The sequence below is a fragment of the Xiphophorus maculatus genome, chromosome 18 (assembly GCF_002775205.1).
Source record: "Xiphophorus maculatus strain JP 163 A chromosome 18, X_maculatus-5.0-male, whole genome shotgun sequence".
Lineage (NCBI taxonomy): Eukaryota > Metazoa > Chordata > Actinopteri > Cyprinodontiformes > Poeciliidae > Xiphophorus > Xiphophorus maculatus.
The window spans coordinates 24283957-24309177 of record NC_036460.1 but is presented as its reverse complement, the minus strand read 5'-3'; the positions used below and the strand labels follow the sequence as shown (position 1 = coordinate 24309177).

Below are 25221 nucleotides of genomic sequence, written 5' to 3'. Positions count from 1 at the left end.
AATTAAAACATAACTCCATCTCAAGTTTTATTCATTTTAAGAGTCAACTTTTATTTTTATAAAATTGTTGGAGGGATTCAGACCTGACGAAAATAAGGACAAATAAAAACATCAGCTGTAACTTCTGTAAAGCTGCTTTTCTGAATGCTAATCAATATCTGGACGTCATAAGAAATGATTCAGTTGTAAAAAATATGGCTGCGTCAGTTACTCTGTAAAAGTGTTGACAAAACAATGTTTCAAGTAATTTAACTTAATGTATCTCCCAGAGTTTGGTCCAGTCAAGTTTGTTTTACTGACCTTAGTGGTTCTAAATATGTGCAACAAATTTCCAAAGCAGTTTCAGAAAAACATTTCCCAGATTTATACTCAAGTCCAGACTTAAATCAAGAACAAGTAGAAGAAGTTTTTTTTTTTTTTTACAGTATCCATTTGAAATACACAAATTAGTTTAAGCTTTACAAACAATATGCATTATTCTCGACTGAAGACAAAAGGAAATAACTCCTGAGCCACATTAAAACATGACATTTTGGACATGTTGCATTTCTGTATAGTTTCTGACAAATATAGCAAATATAAAATAAGACACTAATAGACATACAGTCTAAACAGATGTAGAAAAATAAACCACAATTTGGAAAAAAAAGATCTTGGTTTAAAAAAAATGATATGTACAGGACAGGAAGAAAATGAGTATAAAAGCTTCTAATACACAAATTCAGTCTGTAAATCTTTAAACAGAAGCACAGATCTGTTCTAATGCCTGGTTGTTTTCACTAAGTATTTCACAAGGTTTCACCTTAAACTGAAACATTATATGTTACAAAATAAACTGTTCATGATTTTTGCAGTACCAGGACTGTAGCACCTACGTTGTCGTTTGCTATGGGCAACATAAATAGCTACCAAACCTCTCAACGACCTCTGCGTCATTCATAAACATAGTTACTCAAAGACGTCATCATTAGTCTGTACTTTTCACAGAAAACAAAGGCGCACATCTGAATTTATTCACATGGAGATTTTAAAATGTTACTGGAAACAAAAAGGAAAAAGTTGAAGTTTGGTCCACAGGTCGACGCTGCTTCATTGCACACCTGAGCTCCTCGTTGCGTTCATTTGATGAAGCAACAGATATTTCAGTTTTTGAACACATTTCTTCTTTACTTATCAGCTCGGTTGTCCATCATACCTAAAAACAGAAGAAAAAAAAAACATATAAATTTGATTCAGTTCAGTCTTGAAAAAGTATTCTTTTTTTTCCATAAAGCAGTAAATGTAATGAGAGACACGCAAAACCAATAAGAAAACTGACTGAAAGTCCTGCTTGTGACAACTGCACCGCCCCACACAAACATTTCATTAATGGTTTTTTTTCTATGCCTCATCTTCCATTAATACATGTTTGACTGATCTTGCGGGGTTTACCTGTTTTGTGCCACATGACGTGATGCTTCAGTTTCCTTGTCATTGATAGAAAGTACAACCTTCTTTCTCTTAATGTAAGTAGGTCGTAGTTTTATTAAAACACCCCAGAGCTTGGTAATCAAATATGGGCTTTTGGTCGTTAGCTCGTCGTTAGCTAGCACCTTTCAGCAGACAACATTGTGGCAGAGGAGCCTCTTCAGCTCCAAACCAAGAAAATCAAAACTTTAAATAATCATGTTCATACTTTGTTATTTAATTTTGCTTGAATCAGAGTCAGGTTTGTCGCTCAACCCAACTATAGCTACAAAAAAAAAGAAAAAAATATCTATCTGGCCTCTGGCACAGGCTTGGTGAAGTTGGCTAAAATGCAATAATGGTCAGGAAAGTTAGTAAAAAAGCATTCAAATCGCAAAAACCTTAAGAAAGCTCAAGGAACTACTGATCAAGAACTATTTTAGCTGTGCACAAAAAAGACTTTATGTTAGGAAGGGGGAAAAAAGACAAGAATGTGTGTATTCTTTGGTCATACCTTTCAGTACCTTACGAACCTCGATCGACAAGGAGTCCAAATCATTCAAACTGTACAACAGGTGGTATGCTGTAGCTTTTCCTGATTGCCTTTTTTTCCACTCCAACAGCATTTTCAGCTTTTGCATGCTCACACAGTTTTCCGCAACCTGGAGGTCATCCACATATTTACTCTCTATGCCCAGAAAGATGGCCACCTCCTTCCACTCTTTTCCAAGTTGACGGGCGATCTTCAGGAGCTGCTTCTCTGACAAGTCCTGACCCTGAGTCTTCCCTGCTTTCACTCCATCTGAGAAAAAAAAAAAAAAAAACGCAATAAAAAAAAGCTATTTATTTTAACCTCAGATGTTTTGGATATGCTCGTTTTACACAATGTAATCCCATGTTTAGCAGGTTTTCAGGATTTTTTTTTTCACCTTCACAAAATTACTAAAATGAAGAATATCTTATCCCCGACAGTACCAGGTAGAACTGTTGTTCATTTTACCATAAAGAAACCTAAAAAGTTTAGCTAAAAGCCTTCAGCTTATCCTGCAAGTTGCAGTGAGACGTCTGTTCATCTCCTAGACAAAGCAATTAAAGAAGCTATTGGCACGACCAGCAATACCTACTCTGTTTTTCATCCCATGGATTTTACAATTATCTCACAGCTCATTATTTAGATGTGTTGTTCTTCTAGATGAAGCCACTAAAGGAGCTGCTATTGACTATTTACTTTTTCTTTTATGTAAAAAGTTTTCCTAAACCAGTGTCTCTATTCACTTCAGTTCTCTAAAGTCCCAGCATGTTCATTATAAGGGATCAAATCAAAATTAAACTCAATGCAACCAACTCTCCACTGTTGTGGGACAGTAAGCTATGTTTCTTTAGAAATCTTAAATAGTCGGCTTGTCAACATTAATTTCTAGCACTGGAACATATGCAACTGATAATATTTCAATATGATTAGACTGAGCTGATCACATACTTCTGTATATAATCTGTTTTGAATCGGAGCCACATTAATTAAACTGAATTCAATGTAATCCAATTAAACGGATGATGATTCACCTGACTCGTCGTGCCACTTTGGTCTTTTACAGGCCGTTTCTTCTTCCGAGTGGCTGCTGCTTCCCTGTCTGCCAGCTGCAAGAAACAGATTGATTCGAGTCAAACTGCAGAGGCCAAAAGCACGAAGGAATATCTGTCTCCCACCGAAGACCGAATAAGGAGCGTACAGATTGTCCTTTTCCTTGGCTTTTTTTCTGAGTTGTCCACACAGTCGCCTGAAAGAAAAAAAAAAAAAAAAAAACGGACATCAATCACACGACACAGAATATAATCAAAGTAAAACATCCACTATAAATCTCAGCAGACGGCCGAAACCGGCTTTCAACAAAACGACACGAGGAGCTATCGGACTCCCATGTGATTAAATATTGACGAATACAATTAATTCCACCTAAATCCTAACAGATCGCTGTGATATGATCAAAATGTGTTGATTATGCTCCACCTACCGATACACTGAATGGAGTAACCGAATTCTGATTTTAATAACTCTACTAAACATATCGATTTACATTGTTACACAACCAATGTTATCAAAAATATCCTATAAATTGGGAAGCATTTCTATTATAAAGTTTAAAAAACACAACATGGATATTAAATGTGATCCAGATTTTGAGGCACAATTTAACGCTACTATTTGAAATGGAAGAATAAAGATTTTTTTTTCAAGCCAGTGTAGCATCATAAACATGTTAGCAGGAGAATAAACACGCTGGCACCTTCTCTGATGGTGGCAGACCAGACAGTCTCGTCCGTGTTAATCTCTATTAGAGACAGTTTGAAAGGAGGCCGCTCCTCAAAGAAAGCTTCAAAGTAGCCTTTCATCTTGGTCACAGCGAGCGTGAACTTCAGCTCCTTTAATGAGACACAAACATGGTTTAGTAGCCGTGAGACACAAAACCTAAAGGTTTTTGTAAGGTAATGACTATTTTCTCCACGTCAACCAAGAGGTGCAAGGCAGCCAAATGAAAGGCCTTCAGAAAGTCTGCGGAAATGTTGATCAAAACAAAATACCAAACACATGCAATTAAAAATGGAAAATGGAAATCTTTCGCAACACATCTGGACAAACATAAAACCAGCACAACTTGTATGTAGAGATAGTTTTAGGGTAAATGAAAGTATTAGTTAAGCTGATTAAAATCTATTTTTATCTGAAGTTCTATCAAACGTCTCTCTTCGAAGTTTAAAGTCAAGGATTTTCCACAGAATTTGGACTTATTTCATTTGACTTAACTGTTTTTTGGAACCTTTCGAACAGAGAAAAGTATCCAAGTTTGGGATTCAGATGCTAAACCTTTGAATCCCAAAGATTTAACTTTGGTCCGCCAGCTTCCCATAAGCCCTACCTGGAAGACAAAATGGCGTACTTTGGCCTGGGTCTTTGGTCACCTCTCAATAAACTGAAGTGTGTCTCTGGAGCTGCCATTCAGCCTGTGCGTACCGTGAACTCCTGCATCTTCAGCAGCTGTCTATGCTTTGTGTCACTGAATCACCACCTCACACTCATCATGGCTCACAGTAGCTACAGGTTCATAATAACCTCCAGAAGTGGTAGTCACTCGTCACAGATCAATTTAAAAGCAGAGTAGGCTCATTCACATTAAAAATGGAACTGACAAACATCTAAACATTTTTTTAATAATAAATACTGTATTAACTCTAAAACATAACCTGTAGAGTAAAACATTACGTTAATTTTGTCTACAGTCTTGATAAAATCTCTTATGCACCACATGAATCATTTTCAATAAACTTTTCTTAGCAACCATAACAATCAGCGCCTTGTGCTACTCTTTGGTTCGCAGAGATCTTATGAAATGTATTAAACGTTCCTCTTTCTCCGACTTCAATCGCTCAGCATTTGGAAGCGTGGAAAACAGGGACTGAAGGGCTTCGTTCACTTCCTCCACTGCCGTTGCTAAAACATCACAGAAAATAAACGGCAAGCAGTCACAACTTCTCCTGCCGTTCACTGATTGGCTCGACTGAAATTCTACCGGACAAATCGAGTTCAATGGCAGAAAGCCCAGATGGAGCACTGAAGAGATGAGAATCGAGCAGAATTGTATAGGAAGGCAATGGACATTCTATATGTTTCTCAAATACTGCTAAAATGAGGCTGGGTAAAAACTGTTTATGTTTTTCAAAGAGGTACAAAATGATCCCACTGATTGGGAGAATCTTATAAAGACATAAATAAGTAAAAAAAAAAAAAAAAACAGATCACAAGTGATCTGTTTTTAATTGTTTAAAATCTAACAGTTTTAAACAATTTTCAATGTTTCAGGTTGAGAATGCTCAAAGAGTTTCCCCAAGATGTTTGACATAATTTTTACTGCATAGACCATGACCCAGTCTAAATTATGCTTTATGAACATGACTTATCCACACGCAAAGAGACACACCTCAGGTTTGATCTCCCCCTCCGGTTCGCTCACGAGGCGATACGTCCCCTCGTCCAATTTACACGTGGGAGGCTTATCGATCTTCATGTATCGATTCTTGTAGCCCCGGACTTGTTTGCCTATATCCTGAAATGGCAGCAGCACAGAGAGAAAACAAGATGAAGAAGAGGCTTGGTTTCTCAGCAACAACAACAGGTGGGATAAAAATAACCCCAACGACGGTGTTTTGCAGGAAGAGGTCACTCCAAGTTCAGCCTGGTGAACAAAAGAATCACGAAAGCTGAGAAACCGCAGGGAAAAACTGACTGCAAACATATTTAAAGAACTGGCATCTCTCATCTGGTTTTATTATTCATCAGCTGGATCCTCCCAGGCCCACACGTTCATGTTCATGCAGCCACATTCACACTTCCCGAATGACATCACAGCTGCTCTGCTTCCCGTGATGCAGCCGTCCAAAGGCGTGTGTGTGGCGCTCTCTGGCTTTTTTAAAAATGTATTCTGACTTTTTTACCTCCTCACAAAAAAAGCTCAATATTACCATCAGGCAGGGAGTAATGCTAGTGACCACTGTGTTAAGCAAGTTTGGAAATGTGAAGCATGATGAAATCAAAGCAATCACGGCCGCAAACAGGAACAGAAGTGAAAGTCACCTCTAGCTCTACGCCTGTTCTTAGGGTTTCCACACGCGGTTTCAAAGGTGAGGCATTTTGCTGGAGTTTTAGCCTCGGACAGTTGAGCTGATCAAAAGTGTGAGATGAGTTGAATATTTCTCCCTGTAGAGACGGAATATTTTTTTTTGTTTTGTTTTGTTTTGTTTTGGCTGTTTTTCCCTCTCCTGTTTTGGTTGTGCTTGCACACAAAAGGGGGGAAAAAAATCCTGAATCTAAACACCCATTTAGTCACTCAGGAATATTTTTAAAAAGTTGTAAATTAATAGAAATCACTGGACACAGGAACTGTGTAAACCTGCCTTCACCCCCCTCAAGACTTTAACACAGTTTGTCCAATTACAACCACAAACCTCGATGCTAATTGTACCAACATCTGTCAAACAAGGTGATGCACAACTATTAAGTTGAAGGGAAATATATTAAGTTAAGTAAAAGGCTAGAAAAATACAGAGAAATTTATATAATTTGTCAGAGATTTTTACTAAACTTAAATAACACACAGGTGGACTCCATTTACTAATTGGGTGACTTTTAAATGGAATAAGTAGCAGATTTAGGGGCATCAAAGTAAAAGGGGTTGCATAAAAAGGCATGGCACACCTTTTAGATTTTTATTTGTGGAAGATGTTGGAAACCCAACAGTTTCTAACAGTCAATTTTATGACAAAACTGCCCCCAAAATACCGTAATTATTTCACATTTTCCATTCACAAGGGCTTTTCAAGGGATTTTACGTAATTAAGTTTAAACAGTAATTGCACATGTACAGTATCTAATTATGTAACGGAAACATTTTCTTCGCATCACCACTGAAATTTTGTGGATAGTTGTTAGATAAGAAAGGTTTTTTTTTTTCTAAAAAGGGTTTTTAAGCGGGCAGTTTGGTGACAGTCAGGTACTGAAATCACGAATAAAACAGGATCCTGAAACTACAGAATGTTTTTTTAAAAATCTGACCTAATTTTAGAACTACTTTTGTTTCACAGCTGCAAGATGCTGCCAATAACAGCACAGCTACAATTTCTGTGCATATTCCCATTACGTGTATGAATTTCATTCATCGTCTTACCAGTAATCCTTTACTTGAACTGGGATTTTCCTAAGGTGAAATTTACATACAAATAGCAAAAGGTGTGAGTTTTTCATCAAATGAAAAAGCCACCTAAAATCTCCCAATTATTTCATGGAGAAAACTTGTACTGTCTCAACGATTACGCTATTTAGTCACAATGATAAACAGCAGACTTGAAGGAGGTAATTTTCAAATAAATTATTAAAAGAGATGTGCGATTTGGCAAAAATGGAAGGTATCCATTTGTATGTGTTTAAACTCATTTAACACATTTAAGCTATTGTGCATACTGCCGTTGTACTGGTGCATAGCACAATAACAAACAAGAAAAAAAAACTACCTGCTCAATTTTTATCTTCACCTGAAATTAACAGATAGTTAAATTTGGACTCAATTATGTGTTTAACAAGAGAATAATCCTAAACTTGTATCAAAGCTGGTTTTAGGACATGGCTCAATGTTAGAGCCGCGGCTACAGTCATCAGTGCAGCTGTTCCTGGTCTGAAACCCAGGCCGCTTGGCAATCTGCTGCAAACTTTTAGAAAAAGAGAGATTTTAAAACAGAGGGAAAAAAGGCTGAAATTAAGACTCTTGACCTCAACATTTCTGAATATTTGTGGACTTAAGATTTATTACCGGGAACGCTTCAGAAAACCTGATATGAAAATTCATTAAAAGTGTTTATTGTACCACCATCTCACTGTGGTGAAGGAATAACTTAAATTTATCATTAAAATGCCAGAAATGAGCCTTTCATTTTTATAAGTAGGCCTGTCACAATAAATTGTCCCAGTAATTATTGCGATAAGCAATAATATTGTCATTTTGAAGTACCGGTAATATATTGAAAATGTCATCATGATGTAAATTTACTCTCTCAAAAACCAAGAAACATTAATTTTGTAACAAAGGTATTTTAAACATCCGAAATAAAACACAGCCAAAAACAATAAATAAAACGGAAGTAGAAACCATGTTAAACAGAAGCTATAAATAAAATGGATGATGACGTCTGGAGCAAAATTGCAATTGCAAAATTGCCTTTCAAATAATATTAGTCATTAGATAATTAATCATTAATTATCAAACTCATTTTGATTTATCATGTGATTAAATGCTTACTGATAAGGAGTGGATATAAACTCCTCTCTGGAACAGCAGAGCTGCTGTCAGCCAAAACTCCTCCAGAATGCCTCTGGTTCCTCACTAGAGACGACTGACTGACATTAAGTTGCGCGGTGCTTACTTTAATGTCGGAGGAGCTGTTTGTCGCTAGGTAGACGTGGAAGCTGTAGTTGTTGGCGTCGCTGCCGAGCTGCTTGTAGACCAGAACCACCCCGTGGTGCTCCACAGACCCTGACTTCTGAATGATGGGACCGACCGGCGAGAGGGACGTCACGTTCCACTTCACGTGGCTTCCTGAGTGGTCTGCGGTCGGCTCAATGAGGGGACGGTTGTCTTTAACGTGCAGGACGCTGAAGGTCAGGTCCTCCTCTGGATCTTTGGGAACACACCAGTTTCATTTCAGCTCTTTTAAACCGTGCGCCTTGTTAAAAAGACGTTAAGAAAGCGCCGATGTTCTTACGGGCTAAGCAGATGGAGTGGGGGAACTGGATAGAGGTGAGGACGGACGCGTCCTTGTTGACGGTGTCGACGTTGAAGATCGGTCCGGCAAACTTCCAGGAGTTCGGCAGGAAGGAGCCAAACTTGGACCAAGATAGGATAGAATACCGCACCAGAACCGGCTCGCTTGCTTGGAAGACCAGACCGGTGACCGAACACTCGTACGTTCCTTCTCCTTCCAACGCCAACCTACAAACATTCACAGAATGAGTGGCGGCACGTTTTACTGCGTCGAAATCTGCTGCAGAGACGCCGCATCTCACTCACTGGAAACGTCCCTTAGACATCCTCTGAGGAGTAACAAGCTCCGTGCCGTGAGTCTGTCAGAAACACACACAACTCATCATCCTAACAGTACAACAGCAATACAAATAACATGAATAAAATAGGAAATTAGGCTTATAAAAAAGTAATCTGCAAAATACAGATTGCTGATTAGATGTATTTTCAGATTTCTTCTCAATTAGCTTTTTTCGTCACAGCTAAATGTTTCAGACCGTAATAAATTTAATTTAAAAAATGTAACCAGAGAAAATACGAAAATAGTGTTATTTTTAAGGGGGAAAAAAGCGGTGCAGAGCCACCCAGCCCTTTGAGGAAAAGTAAATTTCCTCTTGTTAAATTATGAATTAACTGTTTTAACCACATTGAAACCGAGGCTTGACCCGTGGAATCCGGAAATCACTTAATCCAGCATTTGAGGAAAAGAAATTTAAAATATCATACGGTGACAGTCAGATGTAATGGCAATGTTTCTGGGGTCGTTCTGCTTCTTCAAGGCGACACAGGACGACTTAATTTATGGACCGTAAATTTTCTCTACCACAAAACCTGTCCTGCCATCAGGCAATGGGTCTCAGTTAAATGACACTATGCTGCAGACCAGGTTAATTTAGATAGCTTTTGTTCCCCTTAATACATAAAATTTGGAAACTATATTTTATATGACTTTGGCAAAAATGCTGAAACTGAAGAAACCTCTAACCTGGTGCAGTGTCACAGCACGGCACCAGCAAAACAAAACACTATATATAAAACACATCTGGTTTCTGAGCTCACCTGATGGACGGATTTGCATTTTTCACAGCATAAATTAAGTCGTTCATCTGTCAGGAGGATACATAAACAAAAGCATTGAAACAAAGTCGGTGGCGCAACATCGACGCTACATCATCATACGATTCGCTCACCTCTCCCATTTACAGCAGCAGCGTGAGGCTCAGCTCCTGCTCCTTCAGACCCAGAATTCCCTGTTTTCCATAGGATACATGTCACTATATAGCAGCTGCAAAAGGCCGAGATTAAAATCTACGTCCCCCAGGATCAATGTATGTTCCTTTACAAACATTTACAACCAAGCTGGTTCATTTTTGAACTCGATCAAAGAATCTGCGAATAAAAATCCCCCTGCAACATCTAGTCTGTGCTGTTTGCCAATTCATCAATACAGCGTCTTTCCTCTTTCGCTACAGCAAAGCTCAAGTAAAGAACTGTCTACACAATGTAATTAGTGCTCATTCGAGAAACACAGCCACTTTTGACGGGTGATAAAACATAAAATCTGGTTGGTCTAAAATCAAAGATCAATCAGAGTTACATAAAGGCCAAATGGCACCGTTCCCTCCCAGTGGAGGCACAAGCTTTCAAAAAAGAACGAATATTTATCTCAGTTGTGCACTGAAATAAATAAGGCACCGTAAGAAAAATTGCTGCCGCTTTTTGATGAAGCTACATTTTGCATCTGGTTTGCAGTTTCTGTTTCAGTGCTACGCTAAAGTTCTAATTTATATATTTATTTAAGAAATATTTAATGCATTTAATCATCAGCAGTTTTAAAGTCTAAAAACACTAAAACGGATCAAAGCGGAGCTGGGTAATCCTGCAGCATGGGATTCTTTAAAGCACAGTTTAAGATTTATGAAACCTTTATTTTACCAGAAAAAATACAACAAGTATATCTTTATTTATGTCTGCATGAATGACTTTAGGCATGTCTCCAGCTTACGTTAAAGACAAAGTGATATTAAACTCATCTTATAGTAGTACTCAAGACATTTTCCCACTTCTCCATTATATGTATAAAGAAATAAGTCTACTGATTCCATTTAGTTATTTCAACAAGTATTATTATAAAGTGACACAGCTGAGCGCTAAATGAAACTCATCTAGCAACTTGTGGAAAACTGAAAATGTAAAACTGCCTGTAAAGTAGCAACAGCTCAGACAGTTTGGCCATCAGCATCTAAACAACCGAGGAGCAGCTTGAGCAAACGATCAGGTTTATTACATATCTTACCGTTTTTATGTCCCTCTTTGTCGTCTGCAGAGAAAATGTAAGAAAAACGCAGATAAATGCAAAATTGTTCACAATAATTCCAGGCACAACATAAATCTTGCATTGTTTACATGGAGTGAAAGTCTTACCTTCTCCCTTTTCATCGTCTTCAGCGCCCCCTTCTGATGAAAGTTGGAATGCAATAAAAAAAAAAGGTCACACAGGATGAAAAAGATACTAAGAAATGCAATTCTAGTTTATATGATTATTTTAAAAATATAGCAGTTTAATTCACGAACCAGATCAAATCAGAGTTTTTAGTAAAGATGTAATTTCTACATAGAAAATAATTTACTAGTTGGGGTAGCAGAGTAATAGAAACCCACCAGATTTGATGATGATTCTGTGCATGATTAATTCAAATATTAGTGCGGGGTTCAATCAGTGACGACATTTACTATATTTTGAACAAACAGGTGGCTCTTATCTATGCAAAATATGAGTAAAATGTGTCGTTGCAGACATTTTTCAGAAGACTGGATCAGAAAAGTGGATCGGATAAACCTTAAAGTAGCACAGGGGAAAAAAAACTGTGTATTCAAATGATCCCAAAAGCTTTAAGAAAGAAACCAAAACCAGAAAGATTAGGAACAAGGTTAACGTTACGGAGTGGTCGGCCCAGTCCACCCTTAATCTAATAAAATATGTTTTGCATTATGAAACAGGCCATTATATATTACATTACAGTTCAAACCATAGGAAGTTACTGGAAAGATTTAGTCAAAAGAGACTGAATTTACAAGTAAAGTAGTTATCCAATTTGCTATAGTTGGTCTCAAAGTCCTCTTCATCAAAGCTCCACAATCATCATCATCAGGATTATTACTGTCCCTTTAAGAAGTTGTACGCGTTTCAAAAATGCCAGTTCTGCAGACATAAGAGCGAAGGTCTTCGCAAGCACTTAAATAAGGAGGCATTGTACATTCAATGGCCACTCAAAAGGGTCAAAGGTCATATAGACAGTTTGTATGTAAAAACAGATGTAAGAAATATTTGATTTGTATTTTAAATGCTTCAAAGCAACACGCCGTCTTGTGGTTTCCAGTTCAATTTTCACACAATTGTTCATCTTCAGAGTAGCCGTCTGTGTTCTCCTTTCATTTGGGTTTTGAGGTCAGTGTGAGAAGTTCATGGATTGTTTTTAAAAAACCAAAAAGCAGTCGAGGGGAGAGTCTGTCTAGCTTTCTAAAAGGTCAAAAAAAATAAAAACAGCTCAGCTTCTCAGCATCTCTGAAATATAGATTTGGAGTTTTTTGCATTTGTTCCTGGAAGGATGACTAATTTGGAGGAAGTTAAAACTCGTTGGTTTCAGGGCTGTTATTTTAGTTTTACCACTTTTTCTTTTTTTTTTTATTTTAAAACTAACAACGTACAACGCCTTGACACTTACTCTTGCATCATGCATTTGTCTATTTTCTTATGCCTAACGAAGCACGTGTCTTTTCCTACCATTTCTTCTCAAACTTTGTATTATCATTGTGCCTCCTAATTTGACAGAGTATTACTATAGAGACAGACGATCTAAGTGAACGATGAAAAGCGTCTCACCAGAAGTTTCCTGCTCGTCATCATTTTCTTCATCTTCCTCATCTGAGCTCTCCTCAGTGGACGCCCCTGAAGCCTCTGTTACAGACAGGTCAAACAAAAGACAAAAAAAAAGGTTTACCACAGTCAAAGGTTTAAAACTTCAAACTAAAAGCCGACTGCTCACCTGAACTGCTGCTGTCGCCCTCTGACAGGTTATCTGCAAACAACAAATCGGTTAAAACTGCTTTATCCTTATTTAACTAGTGCCAAACCTTCATATTTTAATAAAATATTAATCTTGAGCGATCATGACATGTCTATAACCTTGCAATTACATTCAACTTGGAAAGAAAAGCAACATTTTAAAAAGGTTTGATTGTTTTCTTTTTACATTCACACGTTTTGTGTTATTTATTTGTTGTGTAAAAACATTTGCATCATCTCGCAAAAATGTACTCGGCTGCTCATTTTCTGAAAGTCTTTCTGCTACAATGTAAGGTTTCTGTCAGGGTTTTACATATATGTTAATATCTTGTTTGTGATATATTTGAAGTTTAAAATCTTTTTCTTTGGGATAAAAATGCACCGCAAACTTATGTGCAAAATAGGTTTCAAAAACGGGTCAAAAGTGGGCTTTCCTTCCCTACTCTGAAACGGAAACAGAAACTATTTGAGAAGAAATGAAATAAAGAAAAGAAAAATTCTAACTATTTGGACTGTTTCTGAGTTACATTCACAGGGTAATAAAGTCATCTGACAGATTTGGTTGTGTCTTTTTGATGACCAACATAGACAACCAACCATAGACTACAATAACAGATCAATTTTCAACCAGTTTCTGCACCGAAGAGTTTAAAATATATAAACATGTTTTCACTGAGGCCTTTTACAGTTGTACATACGTACACAATTTTAAATTGGCGTTTGTACTAAACGGAGCAGGATGTGTGAATTAATCCCTCTTCTACTTTCTCACAAACCGAAGTCTGTTCAAAGCTGCAAACACCTCAGCTGCTCAAATGTTTCAGGACTCTATCGGCCTTCTATCACCTGAAGAACATTTCCAGGATTAAAGGACTAATGTCTCAGCCAGATCTAGAGAAACTCATCCATGCATTCATCTTCAGTCGTATTGATTATTGCAACAGCGTCTTCACAGGTCTGTCCAACAAATCAATTAAACAGCTGCAGCTGATCCAGAATGCTGCTGCTGGCGTTCTCACTAAAACCAGGAAGATGGAGCACATAACACCAGTTTTAAAGTCCCTCCACTGGCTCCCTGTAGCTCAAAGAATAGACTTTAAAATACTGTTGTTAGTTTATAAATCACTGAACGGCTTAGCACCACAATACATTAAAGATCTGTTGTTGTTGTATGAACCTTCCAGACCTCTCAGGTCTTCCGGTTCTGGTTCTGCTCTGCATCCCCAGAACCAGAACCAAACGAGGAGAAGCAGCTTTCAGCTTCTATGCACCACAAATTTGGAACAAACTTCCAGAAAACTGTAAAACAGCTGAAACACTGACTTCTTTTAAATCTCAACTAAAAACCCACCTCTTTAGAATTGTATTTGAAATGTAATCAATTACAAATTTATGGATGGAACTTGACTTAATGCTTTGTTTTGATTATTGATTCTATATTGCATTGTGTTTCTGTGTTTGTAATGATGTAAAGCACTTTGAAATGTCTTGCTGCTGAAATGTGCTATACAAATAAAATTTGATTGATTGATTGATTGACTCTTGTTGCTGCGAAACAGTTTTCTGACAAAACTACACTAAGAAGAAATTTTTCTAAAAAAAAAAAAAAAAGCCGCAACAGGTGCAGCCCCAGAGAGACTTCGTCAAAGAGCCTTCGTAAGAGTTTTATTTTCGCCCTCTTAAAAAAAAAACCAAAAAAAAAAAAACCCTATGCATGGCTAAATGACATCATCACCTTTTATATATGCAGCGTTAACCACAAATGAACTGTGTGGAGAGGCATGTCAAAGTGCCGAGAATTAACATGCTGGCACATATTTATTGATGGGTCCGGAGGAGTCTCTGTTCCAGCAGTTAGTGCCATCTGGTTGAGTGCCTCGCTGTCTAACGGATGGAGCACCATCCTCTTCTTCAGCCCATAGAGTTTTATCTTTGAATTAACAAGCAGATGCTGCCATCAGTGCGCCACCTTCATCAACCTCCCTGCTTCACCTCTCCCACACCCTCTTTCCTTCCTCCCGTCCTCGTATGCCTCGTAGGTCCCGGGTTCCGCATGAAACCATCCCTCTTTGTAACCCGACCGTCTCTTTCTTCTCCGTTAAAACAAACAAGCCGAGTGGTTGCCGTACGTGCACTTAAGAATGCATGCTTGCATGTACAACTGTGCAGTTTGACAAAGCTGCAAATGTGTGGACGTGGCCTGCCATCTGCTGGTCAAAGCATCATAGTACACATCACAATAAAAAAAAGAAAAAAGGAGAAACTCGTCTGTGTGACTGCAGTGCCCCTTGAACCTTTTCAAAACTACAAATGTCACTGTGTTTTATTTGTATTTTGTCTAATAGAACAGAAATGAGCACATAATTGTGAAGTTGGAGGGGAAATTACGATGACTGAAAAACGCATCACGGTATAGATGTTTTATATCATTTGATTTTAAACAAATCAAATGATTTGCAAACAGCAAATTTAGCTGTTTGCTTCAAATATTGTCAAACTGGTGACGTAACATTTCCTCTTCCATCTACAGTTTCTACTTATTTTCTTCTTCCACTCCATGGTGCGTTTTATTTTCAAGCAGTTATGAGGCACAACGGCAGAACATGAAACTGCTGCTGCCCAAGTCATTCAACAGATTGTTGCTAGGTAACCAAAGAGTGAGTTAGTTGATGCTGCCAGCTTTGCTTAGCTCGCCATGAAAGGATGAGCAACTGAAGCCATTCCTCTGCCTACATCCCCCAGAATGCTATGCGTTTCCGAATCGGAGCGACATTGATCATGCGTCTATCATAAAATATATTGTTATTGATTTATTGCCCAACCTAGAATAATCCTGATAAGTGCGATTGTGCACTTGTAGACTGAAATGTCGGGTCATTTTAAATTGCTCCAGATCAGTCAGACGGCTTAAAAATGTATTCAAACATTCATTCGCAGGTGTTGAGACGGAGTCTAAATTGGATTTGACAGAGTCGGTGAGATACGATTATGCTTTGATATGAAATTCATTCATTGTCATCCTGCTGGGAAAAGAACCTCCACTCCAGTTTCAAGTCTTTGCAGCCTATAATTAACTTTCTTCCAGTAGCTCCATCCATCTTCTCATCATATCATATTATACGTTCAGCTCTTTTGTTGCAAAAAAAAGAAAGAAAAAAAAAAAGTCAAATAAAAAATTAAACATTTCCCTTTTACCCAGAGATTTTGTGTTAGAGGGGCAAAATGTTAAGAATCAATGATTCAAGTCATTTTGTTCTTTCATATGAACTTTGTCTGGAGTTGAATGAAAACTGAAAAAGAATGTAATGATAATATGAAAATTCTCATCAGTCAACGTGCTATTTTACACTTTAACAACACAAAATTGCAAAGTTGTGCTGTACTTTTATTAGATGTTGAAATTGCTAAGCCTTTGTCCATGTTGACAAAGATGACAGAGTCTGGAAGTTCAGTGATGAGAACAAACAGGTTGCCTGTAAACCTGCGAGGCGGGATTTGGAGAGGCCACACAGTCGGTAAACAACTTTCTAGAGCTGGGTGCTGATATGAATAATCAGATATGAAAGGCCTTTGTCATAAACCGCCAAGACAATGGTCAGACTTATTTCAGGGAGATAGGGAAGCACAATTAACAGAAAGAAAACTAATGGTTTATGAAGTTTTATAGTCAGATCATTGTTCAGAAGTCGTAAAGCTTTACGTAAAGCCGTAAAGGACAGAGATACAAAAAACACAAACGCAGTGTAGAGTGGAAAGTCTTTCTCAGAGCGACCATGATCTCAGGCAGGGAAGGAGACTTACATTTAAAAACCAAACGTTAACAAAGATGTTTGCTGTAGGGAAGATAGTTTATCTCCCAGCTGCAGATGCATAAAGTATTTGCATGAACGCAGGCGTTTGTATAGATGAACCCGCATGCAAACTGGTTACAGCACTGGAAGAATGTGTAGATTTTTTTGACTTCTTGAGAAAGATGCTGATATTGATGTGAAAATTTAAAAAGGTAAACTTCAAAAAATAAAAATAAAAACATTTGAAGCTAAACGTGACCACCAGTTGGTATTCGGTGCCTGATGTGTTACAGGTCTGTTATTCTGCAACCTCAGGTGAGGATCAAGTTCCAGCAGTGAAAAGTGTGCCATGTGTTCATGGAAACATAGAAGCATACAAACGTGCCATGTTTCCATGAACAGAGATCTGAGGGATGATTAATAATCTAACGGCTTTAAACTTTCTCCACAACTTCATCCCTGGCCTGTATGCTGGGTTCCTGGTTCCTTATGATGGTGTTTTTTTTTCCACCGAAGTTATCTAACAAACTTCTAAGGTTTTTATTTATAGGAATTATAAGAAAATTAAACTACACAAAGGTGTTTTACGAGCTAAAATGTTCAGGGGTGTAAACGAGAATCTTTTAAAAGAAGGCTTCCATTTCTGAAATATAACTGGACTAACAAATATGTAACAATTTAATGGTTAATGATTCAATCACGATCATTTGAAGTAATTTTCTTCTTGGTTTAGTTTGTGCTAGCATACGTGACACCACTGAAAACAAACGTGTTGACATGACTTTGCAAACATACTGCGGCCCTTTCAGGCAAATGATATGAAAAGCACTGAGAAGAGAGACCGCATAAACGATGTAGCGTCGCATGAGCCTCCCGGCAAAATGAAAGTAAACAGAGAAGCTCACAGCAATAAAATAAAGAGACCGAAAGTGAGTACCTTTGTTCACCAGGGCAGGGACCTCCCCGTCTCTGTAGGACAGAAAAGATAAACGCAAAATTATTTCAAACAGATCAAACTCACGAACATAATGACGATGCTGGACTTAGTTTATCTTAGTCTCAAATTCTGCCAGTGAACATTAGTGAGAATTGTGAGACGTGTAAGAAAAACAGGAACCTAGTAATCAAGCTGTGGAAAGCGTTAAATAAAATCCTTTGGAAACTTTAGAAATGTCAAGAACTTAATTTTCCCAGAAAGCTTCAAGTCTAACATTAGTGGATGAAAATTTAAACTTATCAAAAGCAATACCAAGAAAGAGTTCAGATAAGAAAACAAAATATCATCTTCTGTGTGAATGAAACCATCACATTTTTTTAATGAGCAAATTATTCTGCTTATTAAAGCATAACTGGGGAAAATAATCATTTTGCCGAGTGTTTAATTGCACACATCGACTTAATTTAAGTGCTGAGGTCAATTTTTATGGATTGTAAATGGAGCAAAATCTGCTGTTGTAGTGAACGCCTGGGCTAACCACTTTCAGCAACGCCATGTTTAATAAACATGGCGGGTCTAATGAACTTTGAGTTAGAGGGTTTATGACGACTTAAAGACACTTAGTGATAGATTAACATTGGTTATTAAATGCCTTCACAGTTTTGTACCTGTCCGGTTTTGGTCATTTCTTACTTGACTTTTTCTAGGTTTGAAAACCTAGAAAAAGGGACAGATCTGTATGAGATCCATCCCTTCCTAAGGTGCAACAATTCATACCTGTGGGAGAAATGTTTTGTACCTGCTTTCACCACCTCTGGTTTAGGATAATCTACTCATAAACTACTCGTAACTGAGGAAATGTGACTATTTAACAAAATCTAATAGCAGGCAGTTACTCCAGGTTGTTTCAATTTGTCATATTTCATAAGTATAAACATGGATCACAAATAAAATAAATAGAAATTGGTTTGATTATAAAGTTTTTACAAAACAATATACTGCGAAAATAAGCTTTTTGTAAGATTTGAGCTTTTTTTTTTTAGGATCATTTATCTCCGCAATTGTTCAAAACGCAAAAATAAATGGCTTTGTAATGCTTCAAATAGACACAAAACAAATGAAATGGAAGTAAAAAGGGAACAAATGGAAATGCATTGGTAAGAAATCGGGGTACAACTTGACCGTGGGCCATTGAAGACAACAGAACCACATCGTCTGCATAAAACGGAGCAAATAGAAAAGAAAAGAATGAATCTCTGGGCAGCACAGCGCCGTTACGACGACACTTTGCTTTTATGTCGCGCCTCCAGGGAACAGCAGTGCTACTAAAACACGAAACCTCCAGGCCCTGAAGGAACACAGGCCACATTTTTATCCTACACGACTTGGAGGACAAAATAGAACGACTCACAGACAGTCACTGTAATTTTTCCCTCTATATCTATCAGATTGTATGTGTATGAGGCCTAAACTTGTGGAACAAAGTCAAAACAAATAAGTATTCTTACATGATTTTGTTAGATTGGTATTATATTGGTCACGTTTTAAACAAGAGTAAAAGGAGTATGCTCTCTGCTCCTGATAGCTCATCTAAACATAAAGTGTCTGATTTATTTAATGGTTCAAACAGGTTTTATTTTTTTATTATTATTATTTTTAAGAAGAGCAGCTCGACAGCCTGCTGATACAATGCGAGCTTCAACAAGAGGCAACATGTCTGATTTCTATTAGGAGGACGAGGCAGAGTGCAAAATACCCACAGGGAGGCGTGGTGAAACACTTCATCTGTCTTGTTTCCTGTTTCTCTCTGTCGGCCGTAAAAACGTTAAAACTCCCCCAAACACGAGCCAAATGGTGAATTAGGAAATAGGAATATGTCATCTGGCAGCTGTTTATCCTGATAAGGAGCGGCGGCTTCCTTTTTCTTTACAACAAACGTCCAGGAAAAACTGTGTTTTCATTCCCTCTTTTTTTCTTTCTCTCAAGGTCGTTTCCCAAATAGAAACACCACAACTGCTGCACGGCGCTCATTAGCTGGTTGCCGTGGCAATGATCGCTTCCTCTGACATGTGGGTTTTGGGGTTGTTTAAATGTTTTCAGACAAGCAAACACCCTGTGTGCGTTTTTAGATTGCTCTGCTTTAATTCCTTTCAGAAACTCGCCCCACAGTATTCCACAGCGAACCCGACCCAGATTAGTTTCAGGTTGCCTTTGTTTGGGTTGTCGTTGTCGCTTGACGTCCTGGGTCAACGTCTAAGATAAGATATGATAAACTGCGAAGATGCCGTCTTCGATTACAAACCAGCTGCCACTGGACCGTGGTGTCTTACTGACAACTCTTGAACTTTTCCACTTTTTTTTTTTAATCATGCTACAGCCACGATCTATAATGCATTTAATTGGAATTTCGTGTCATGGCGCGACACAAAGTACTATGTGAAAGAAGAAGAAACAGATAGAGGGACGGGCAATAAACAATAACAATATGTATCACAATACAATATTGATCATTTCGTTGAAGTCTGGTCCAGTATTCTGGGGGATGTACAGTAGGCAGAGGAAATGCTTTAGCCGCTCAACCTCTCTAGGCCCGACAAACAAGGTTAGTGGCACCAACTCATTCACTCGTTGGTTACCTAGCAACAACCTGTTGAGTAACGTGCAGCAGCAGTTTCATGAGAAAATTGAGTAAATTGTGAGGAAAAGTTCATGCCCCCACTTTGGCAGTATTTCAAAACAAAATTCAAAACCAAAAAACTAATCAATAATTATCAATATACACTGATATGAAATACTCTTGTGATACTTTGTCAGTCATTTCGCCAACCCCTACATAGATATTTTAAATGTATTTTACAAATAAAATCTGAAATACATGGCGCGCATTTGTTTTCAGTCCCTATATCGATAAATTACTGTCCTTACAAACTTAAAGTTCTTTCAAAAATGACTCAAATTCAACCTGATTGGATGGAGAACTCTATAAACCAATTACCAAAACCTGCCACAAACAACACATTAATACTATTTGAGCTAAACCAGCGTTTCTCAATTCCGGTCCTCGGGCCTCCCCGCCCTGCATGTTTTAGGCGTTTCCCTTTCGCCACACACCTGGATTGAATATGTGGGTGATTAACAGGCTTCTGTAGCACTTGATGGTCATGCAGTCATTTGAATCAGCTGCTCTGGAATAGAGGCACATCTAAAACATGCAGAGCATTGAGAAGCACCGAGCTAAACCATTCGATTGTGGCTCAAGCCGCACGTTTTCTTTTTGTTGCCTTCAACGTGTTTTCTGCCAGAATTATGCAGTATTCAATTTTATCCAACGTCAACCAGCTTCCCTGTTCGTGTTTTATCCCTATAGCGTGCCACCACAATGCTAACCATTTGTGATGGTATCAGTTCTGATATATGCCTATTTTTTTATTTTTTTTGTACTTCTCGTCATTCTCATCTGTGCTTACTCCACTATGCAACCTTCACTACACTATGCGAGCAGTGTCATTTGTGTCAGGTGTGAATATCTGCTAACCAAGAAAATGTGTCCAACTGGCTGATTTTAGCATGTAAAATGTACATTCAAACACTTGGAATACATTTCACAACAATTACTGCACTGAAAATGTCCTTTATAATATAAAAATTGCACGCACTGAAAATTATATGACAATACATTTGTTATTTCATGTGCTGGTTTACCTCTAGAGTTGCAATAGACAACAAGGCGGTGCCTTCTGTGATTGATAATAATAAACATCCACCAATATTTTCCCAACAAACATTGGGTTAGTGTTTATACTAAGCTTAAATCTGTGCTTCTAATTAATCATCAGCGTTAAACTGAAAATGTGTTGTTGTTGCTGCTGTTTATAGGTCTGTGAAGTTTTTTTGTTTCTTTTAATAACATTTCTCAAGAATCCCAGACGGTTTCAGAGCAAGACAAAAAAAAAAAAAGCAAAATGCAAAACATAGAAATGGATAAAACCAACATGTCAGATTAGACTAAATCCCGATGATTTGCAGGAAACGTTAAAGAAACGTGAATTTGTAACGCAACATTCACTGACCTCATTTATTAAGCCAATGTTCAAAGTTTGGGTGGGGAAAAAAAATTGCATCCAACCTTTAATTAAAATAGATCATTTATGTGGTGGGAATTTTTATTACCGGCTAATGTCTTTTCACTTTATCAATCTGATGTCTTTATTTTTTAATGCTTATGAACTTGTGTGAATCGTCACACAATATTTTCCCAAAGATACGCAATGGAGCGCCTTTTATTTTTTGCTTTAATTTTCTGTCCTCGGATATAAACCACATCTGTTCACTTCAACCTGTACAGCCGTGTCTGATTTTGTGAGCTCTCAAATCATAATATTAATAAACCTTAAGTGATTGTCAATCTGATATTTCTTTCCATAGCAGCTATGAATCTCAGCTGCCTAAGAAAGCAGCACAGACGGAAAAAGAACATAGCCTTGAGGAACCCCAAAAGAAAGGGCTGCAGTTTGATGCATCCGTCTTCCCATCTGATCCGGGAAAACATTTTTTTAAAAACTCAACAACGCCTTTAGCCTATTGATTCACATACTGTGATCAGCAGTGTTAAAAGCAGAGGCGCGGGTCAACAAAACCCACAGCTGCTTCTACTGTAGATGAATCACATTTAGAAAAGTTGGACCAAAACCTTTTGTTTTAAAATTTCTCCAGAAAATGTATACATGCTGTTCAGTTCAAACTTGCAGCTACTTGCTTTTAATATTACACCGCAGTGTTGAGCCGGTGTGATGCTCAGGGCTCATATGGGGACTTTTCCATGCAGTTGATGGCGCAAACAGAACCTGCGCGGTGTTGTATGTCACTGAGCAGAATGAGTCATGAGTATCAGCTCACCTGCTGGTACAACAATAACATAAAGTGGGTAACAATGATAGAGGAAGTGACTGATGACTTGGTTTTTTTTGTTTTTGTTTTTTTTTTACTATAACACATCTGGAGTGTCTAAAATATACAATAAATAACAACAATACCAAACTGTAAATATGAAGCTGGCGTGTTTTCCGGTGTTATTAAAGAGTCGCGAACTATGCTGATCATTTAACTTTCTTTTTGGCACAACGTGAATGACACGGTTTTGTCGGTGACTCATCCAACTAGTGTAACAACACAACAGCGTGCTCCGCAGAGACGCCAACAAACGGACAGAACTTCCTTCCCCTTTATGTCTGAAACTACTTTCAGTTTTACATGTTTTTATTTTTATTTTATTATTATTATTATTACAACAAGGAAGCGCAACTTGCGTTTTCTGCTTGCTGGTCTGTTTTACACAAACTGATGAGCCGCGGCTGGACAACAAAACAAAAGATCCCCACTTCCTGTGCGCAAAGCGACAAAAGACCCTCCGCGTTTATCTGTTTTGCTTTGGTAATCGATGGCGGGGAGAAACTCACCCGTCTTCCAGGTAGCACGCCGCTCCACAGCTCGCCATCTCCGCCACCATCCCCTCGGCTGTAATGTAACCTCGATCAGGCTGCTGAGCCTAACCTGAAGAAAAAAAAAAAAAAAAAAAAAGGACCTGAGGGAAGGCAACGTTATCACCTCATTTACATTAAAGGCGCTTAAACTGACCGTGCCTTAAAACATAACAGCAGTTAATCCAAACCTGCACATGCGTTTCAGGGGCAGGCGATTGTCGATTTGCAGCCAAACACATCGGGGCACTGTCTCTTTTCACGCAAACAGAGCCCCGCGCTTCCAGCGGATAAAACCCAGATCGCAGATACGCCACTGCGTAAGTCTCGCCACAGCACTTTGCCTTAAAGAGCTGCAGCGCTGCGCAGTTGAGGCGCAGCATTTGGAGGGGCAGTGACGTAGGCGGAGAGCATCATCCCGCCTTTCCTGGACTGTTTTAAAGTCATATTTATGATTTACAGACTTGTTAAACAATGTCTGGGATAAACCAGGTTTGTAACTTATGAGCAAATGAGCAGGAATCAATTAAACCACCTTTGCTTTTAAGCTGGGAGCCTTCATGTGCAATCAGTGGGTGCGCACCATTTGTCAGCCGGTGAAGCAATCAAGCAAAAGATCATTTCAAACGGCGCAGCAGACGGATGGCCCCGCTGTGATCCACCAACAAGACCTCTTATGGTTCAAAAGCAACTCTAAACAAATGGGTTTGAATGAACTCGGTGTTCCAGCTGTTTTGCCGTTTTCTGAACGTTTGTTCCAGATTTGTGGTGCATAAAAACCTAATGTTGCTTCTCCACGTTCGGTTCTGGTTCTGGTGATGCCGAGCAGACCACCAGAACCAGAAGGAAGACCTGTAGAGGAAAGGAAAGTTGCATGGTGAATTCCAGACTGTTAGCCAAGAGGTGTTGGGTGGTGAGTGGTGCAAAGGGCAATGAACAGCCAAATAAATGTAATGCAAAGTCAGTCTGTGAGTGGGAGCCATGTTTCTTCTGAAAATGTGTATTTTACACCACTCTCTTTAGACATATCTGACTTCAGCAAGAAAAATCAAAGGCTGTTTTTTCTTTTAGTTGCCTTAACTGTAGGCAATAAAATCATTCTTCTAAACTGGAAAACAAAAATAAACATTAGTATAATATTTCTCTTACTTGCATAATGTGTAAATAAGAGGAACGTTATTTACACAATGTTCCTCTTTTCTCTATTTCTCATTTTCTATTTAAAATTCTCCTAGTTTTCCATATTTGCTTTTATGAATCAGTTTACAATCTGCAATTCCAATATAAATGACTTACTATCTATTTGGGCTATTTAATGTACATTATTGTCATTGTTTTGATGACTGGAAAGTAATTTCTCTGTATTCATAGTTCTTCACCGCGTTTTCATTCAATCAATATCATAAATATATTATTATTATTGTTGTTGTTATTATTATTATTTGTAATAAATAAATGTATTTATTTATTCATTTATTTAATCATTTATTTATAGGAACACTCCTCCCACATCGCCCTTCAAGCCGGATCCTTCTCGGCAAGCTGCCAAGAAACGCACCCATTAGGCTTTTGTATACGAGTAAAACATATAAGAGTAAAACAGGAAGTTGTTTTACTCTGCTTCAAGTATTAAACTAGGTCAGTAAGAGCGGGAAAATATTGTGGCTGCATTAATTCTAAATGCCACTAGAGGTCATTGCAGGAAAAAATTAAATAAAGTGAACTTATTAAACCGACAGCACCGTGTAAACATTTTGAGCAACTTCTACTGTACTTATAATTAACATCAAATGAGTCAGACTTTTTTTGAATCCTTAAAAGTTGTCTTAAGTTTGAGTTTTACACAGCGGCGAATCCAGAGAAATATATATATTGCCACAAGATCAAGGAGATATATATATACACTGCTCAAAAAAAATAAAGGGAACACTCAAATAACACATCCTAGATCTGAATGAAAGAAATATTCTCATTGAATACTTTGTTCTGTACAAAGTTGAATGTGCTGACAACAACATCACAAAAAAATCATCAATGGAAATCAAATTTATTAACCAATGGAGGCCTGGATTTGGAGCCACACACAAAATTAAAGTGAACTAACACTACACGCTGATCCAGCTTTAATGTAATGTCCTTAAAACAAGTCAAAATGAAGCTC

General features: G+C 38.0%; 1 protein-coding gene across 3 annotated transcripts; it reads right to left on the bottom strand.

Annotated features, from left to right (window-relative positions):
• Positions 1–24: 24 nt before the first annotated feature.
• LOC102218303 lies at positions 25–23399 on the bottom strand. Of its 3 annotated transcripts, XM_023351668.1 has the most exons (18): positions 23252–23399; positions 23040–23133; positions 17584–17615; positions 12836–12868; positions 12673–12747; positions 11214–11246; positions 11086–11109; positions 9980–10039; positions 9849–9895; positions 9057–9109; positions 8752–8978; positions 8413–8666; positions 5421–5546; positions 3732–3867; positions 3177–3224; positions 3010–3084; positions 1961–2248; positions 25–1195 (listed from the first exon to the last, which is right to left on the bottom strand). In XM_023351668.1, the coding sequence occupies exons 2-18, from the start codon at positions 23087–23089 to the stop codon at positions 1167–1169; spliced, it is 1590 nt and encodes a 529-aa protein (XP_023207436.1). In that variant the 5' UTR covers positions 23090–23133; positions 23252–23399; the 3' UTR covers positions 25–1166. The 3 variants fall into 3 exon arrangements, with proteins under 3 accessions (XP_023207436.1, XP_023207435.1, XP_023207434.1); XM_023351667.1 differs by lacking the exon at positions 25–1195 and having other exon boundaries at positions 1202–2248; positions 23218–23399; XM_023351666.1 differs by lacking the exon at positions 25–1195 and having other exon boundaries at positions 1202–2248.
• Positions 23400–25221: the final 1822 nt, after the last annotated feature.

What these genes read in the sequence shown, in the direction of transcription:
- LOC102218303 (XM_023351667.1), bottom strand. Translation starts at nt 23,089, where the DNA reads ATGGTGGCGGAGATGGCGAGCTGTGGAGCGGCGTGCTACCTGGAAGAC. An exon ending in GCGTGCTACCTGGAAGACGG is followed by an intron (nt 17,616 to 23,039) that starts GTGAGTTTCTCC and finishes TCTGTCCTACAG; the next exon opens with AGACGGGGAGGTCCCTGCCC. An exon ending in AGGGGGAGATCAAACCTGAG is followed by an intron (nt 3,868 to 5,420) that starts GTGTGTCTCTTT and finishes GTCTCATTAAAG; the next exon opens with GAGCTGAAGTTCACGCTCGC.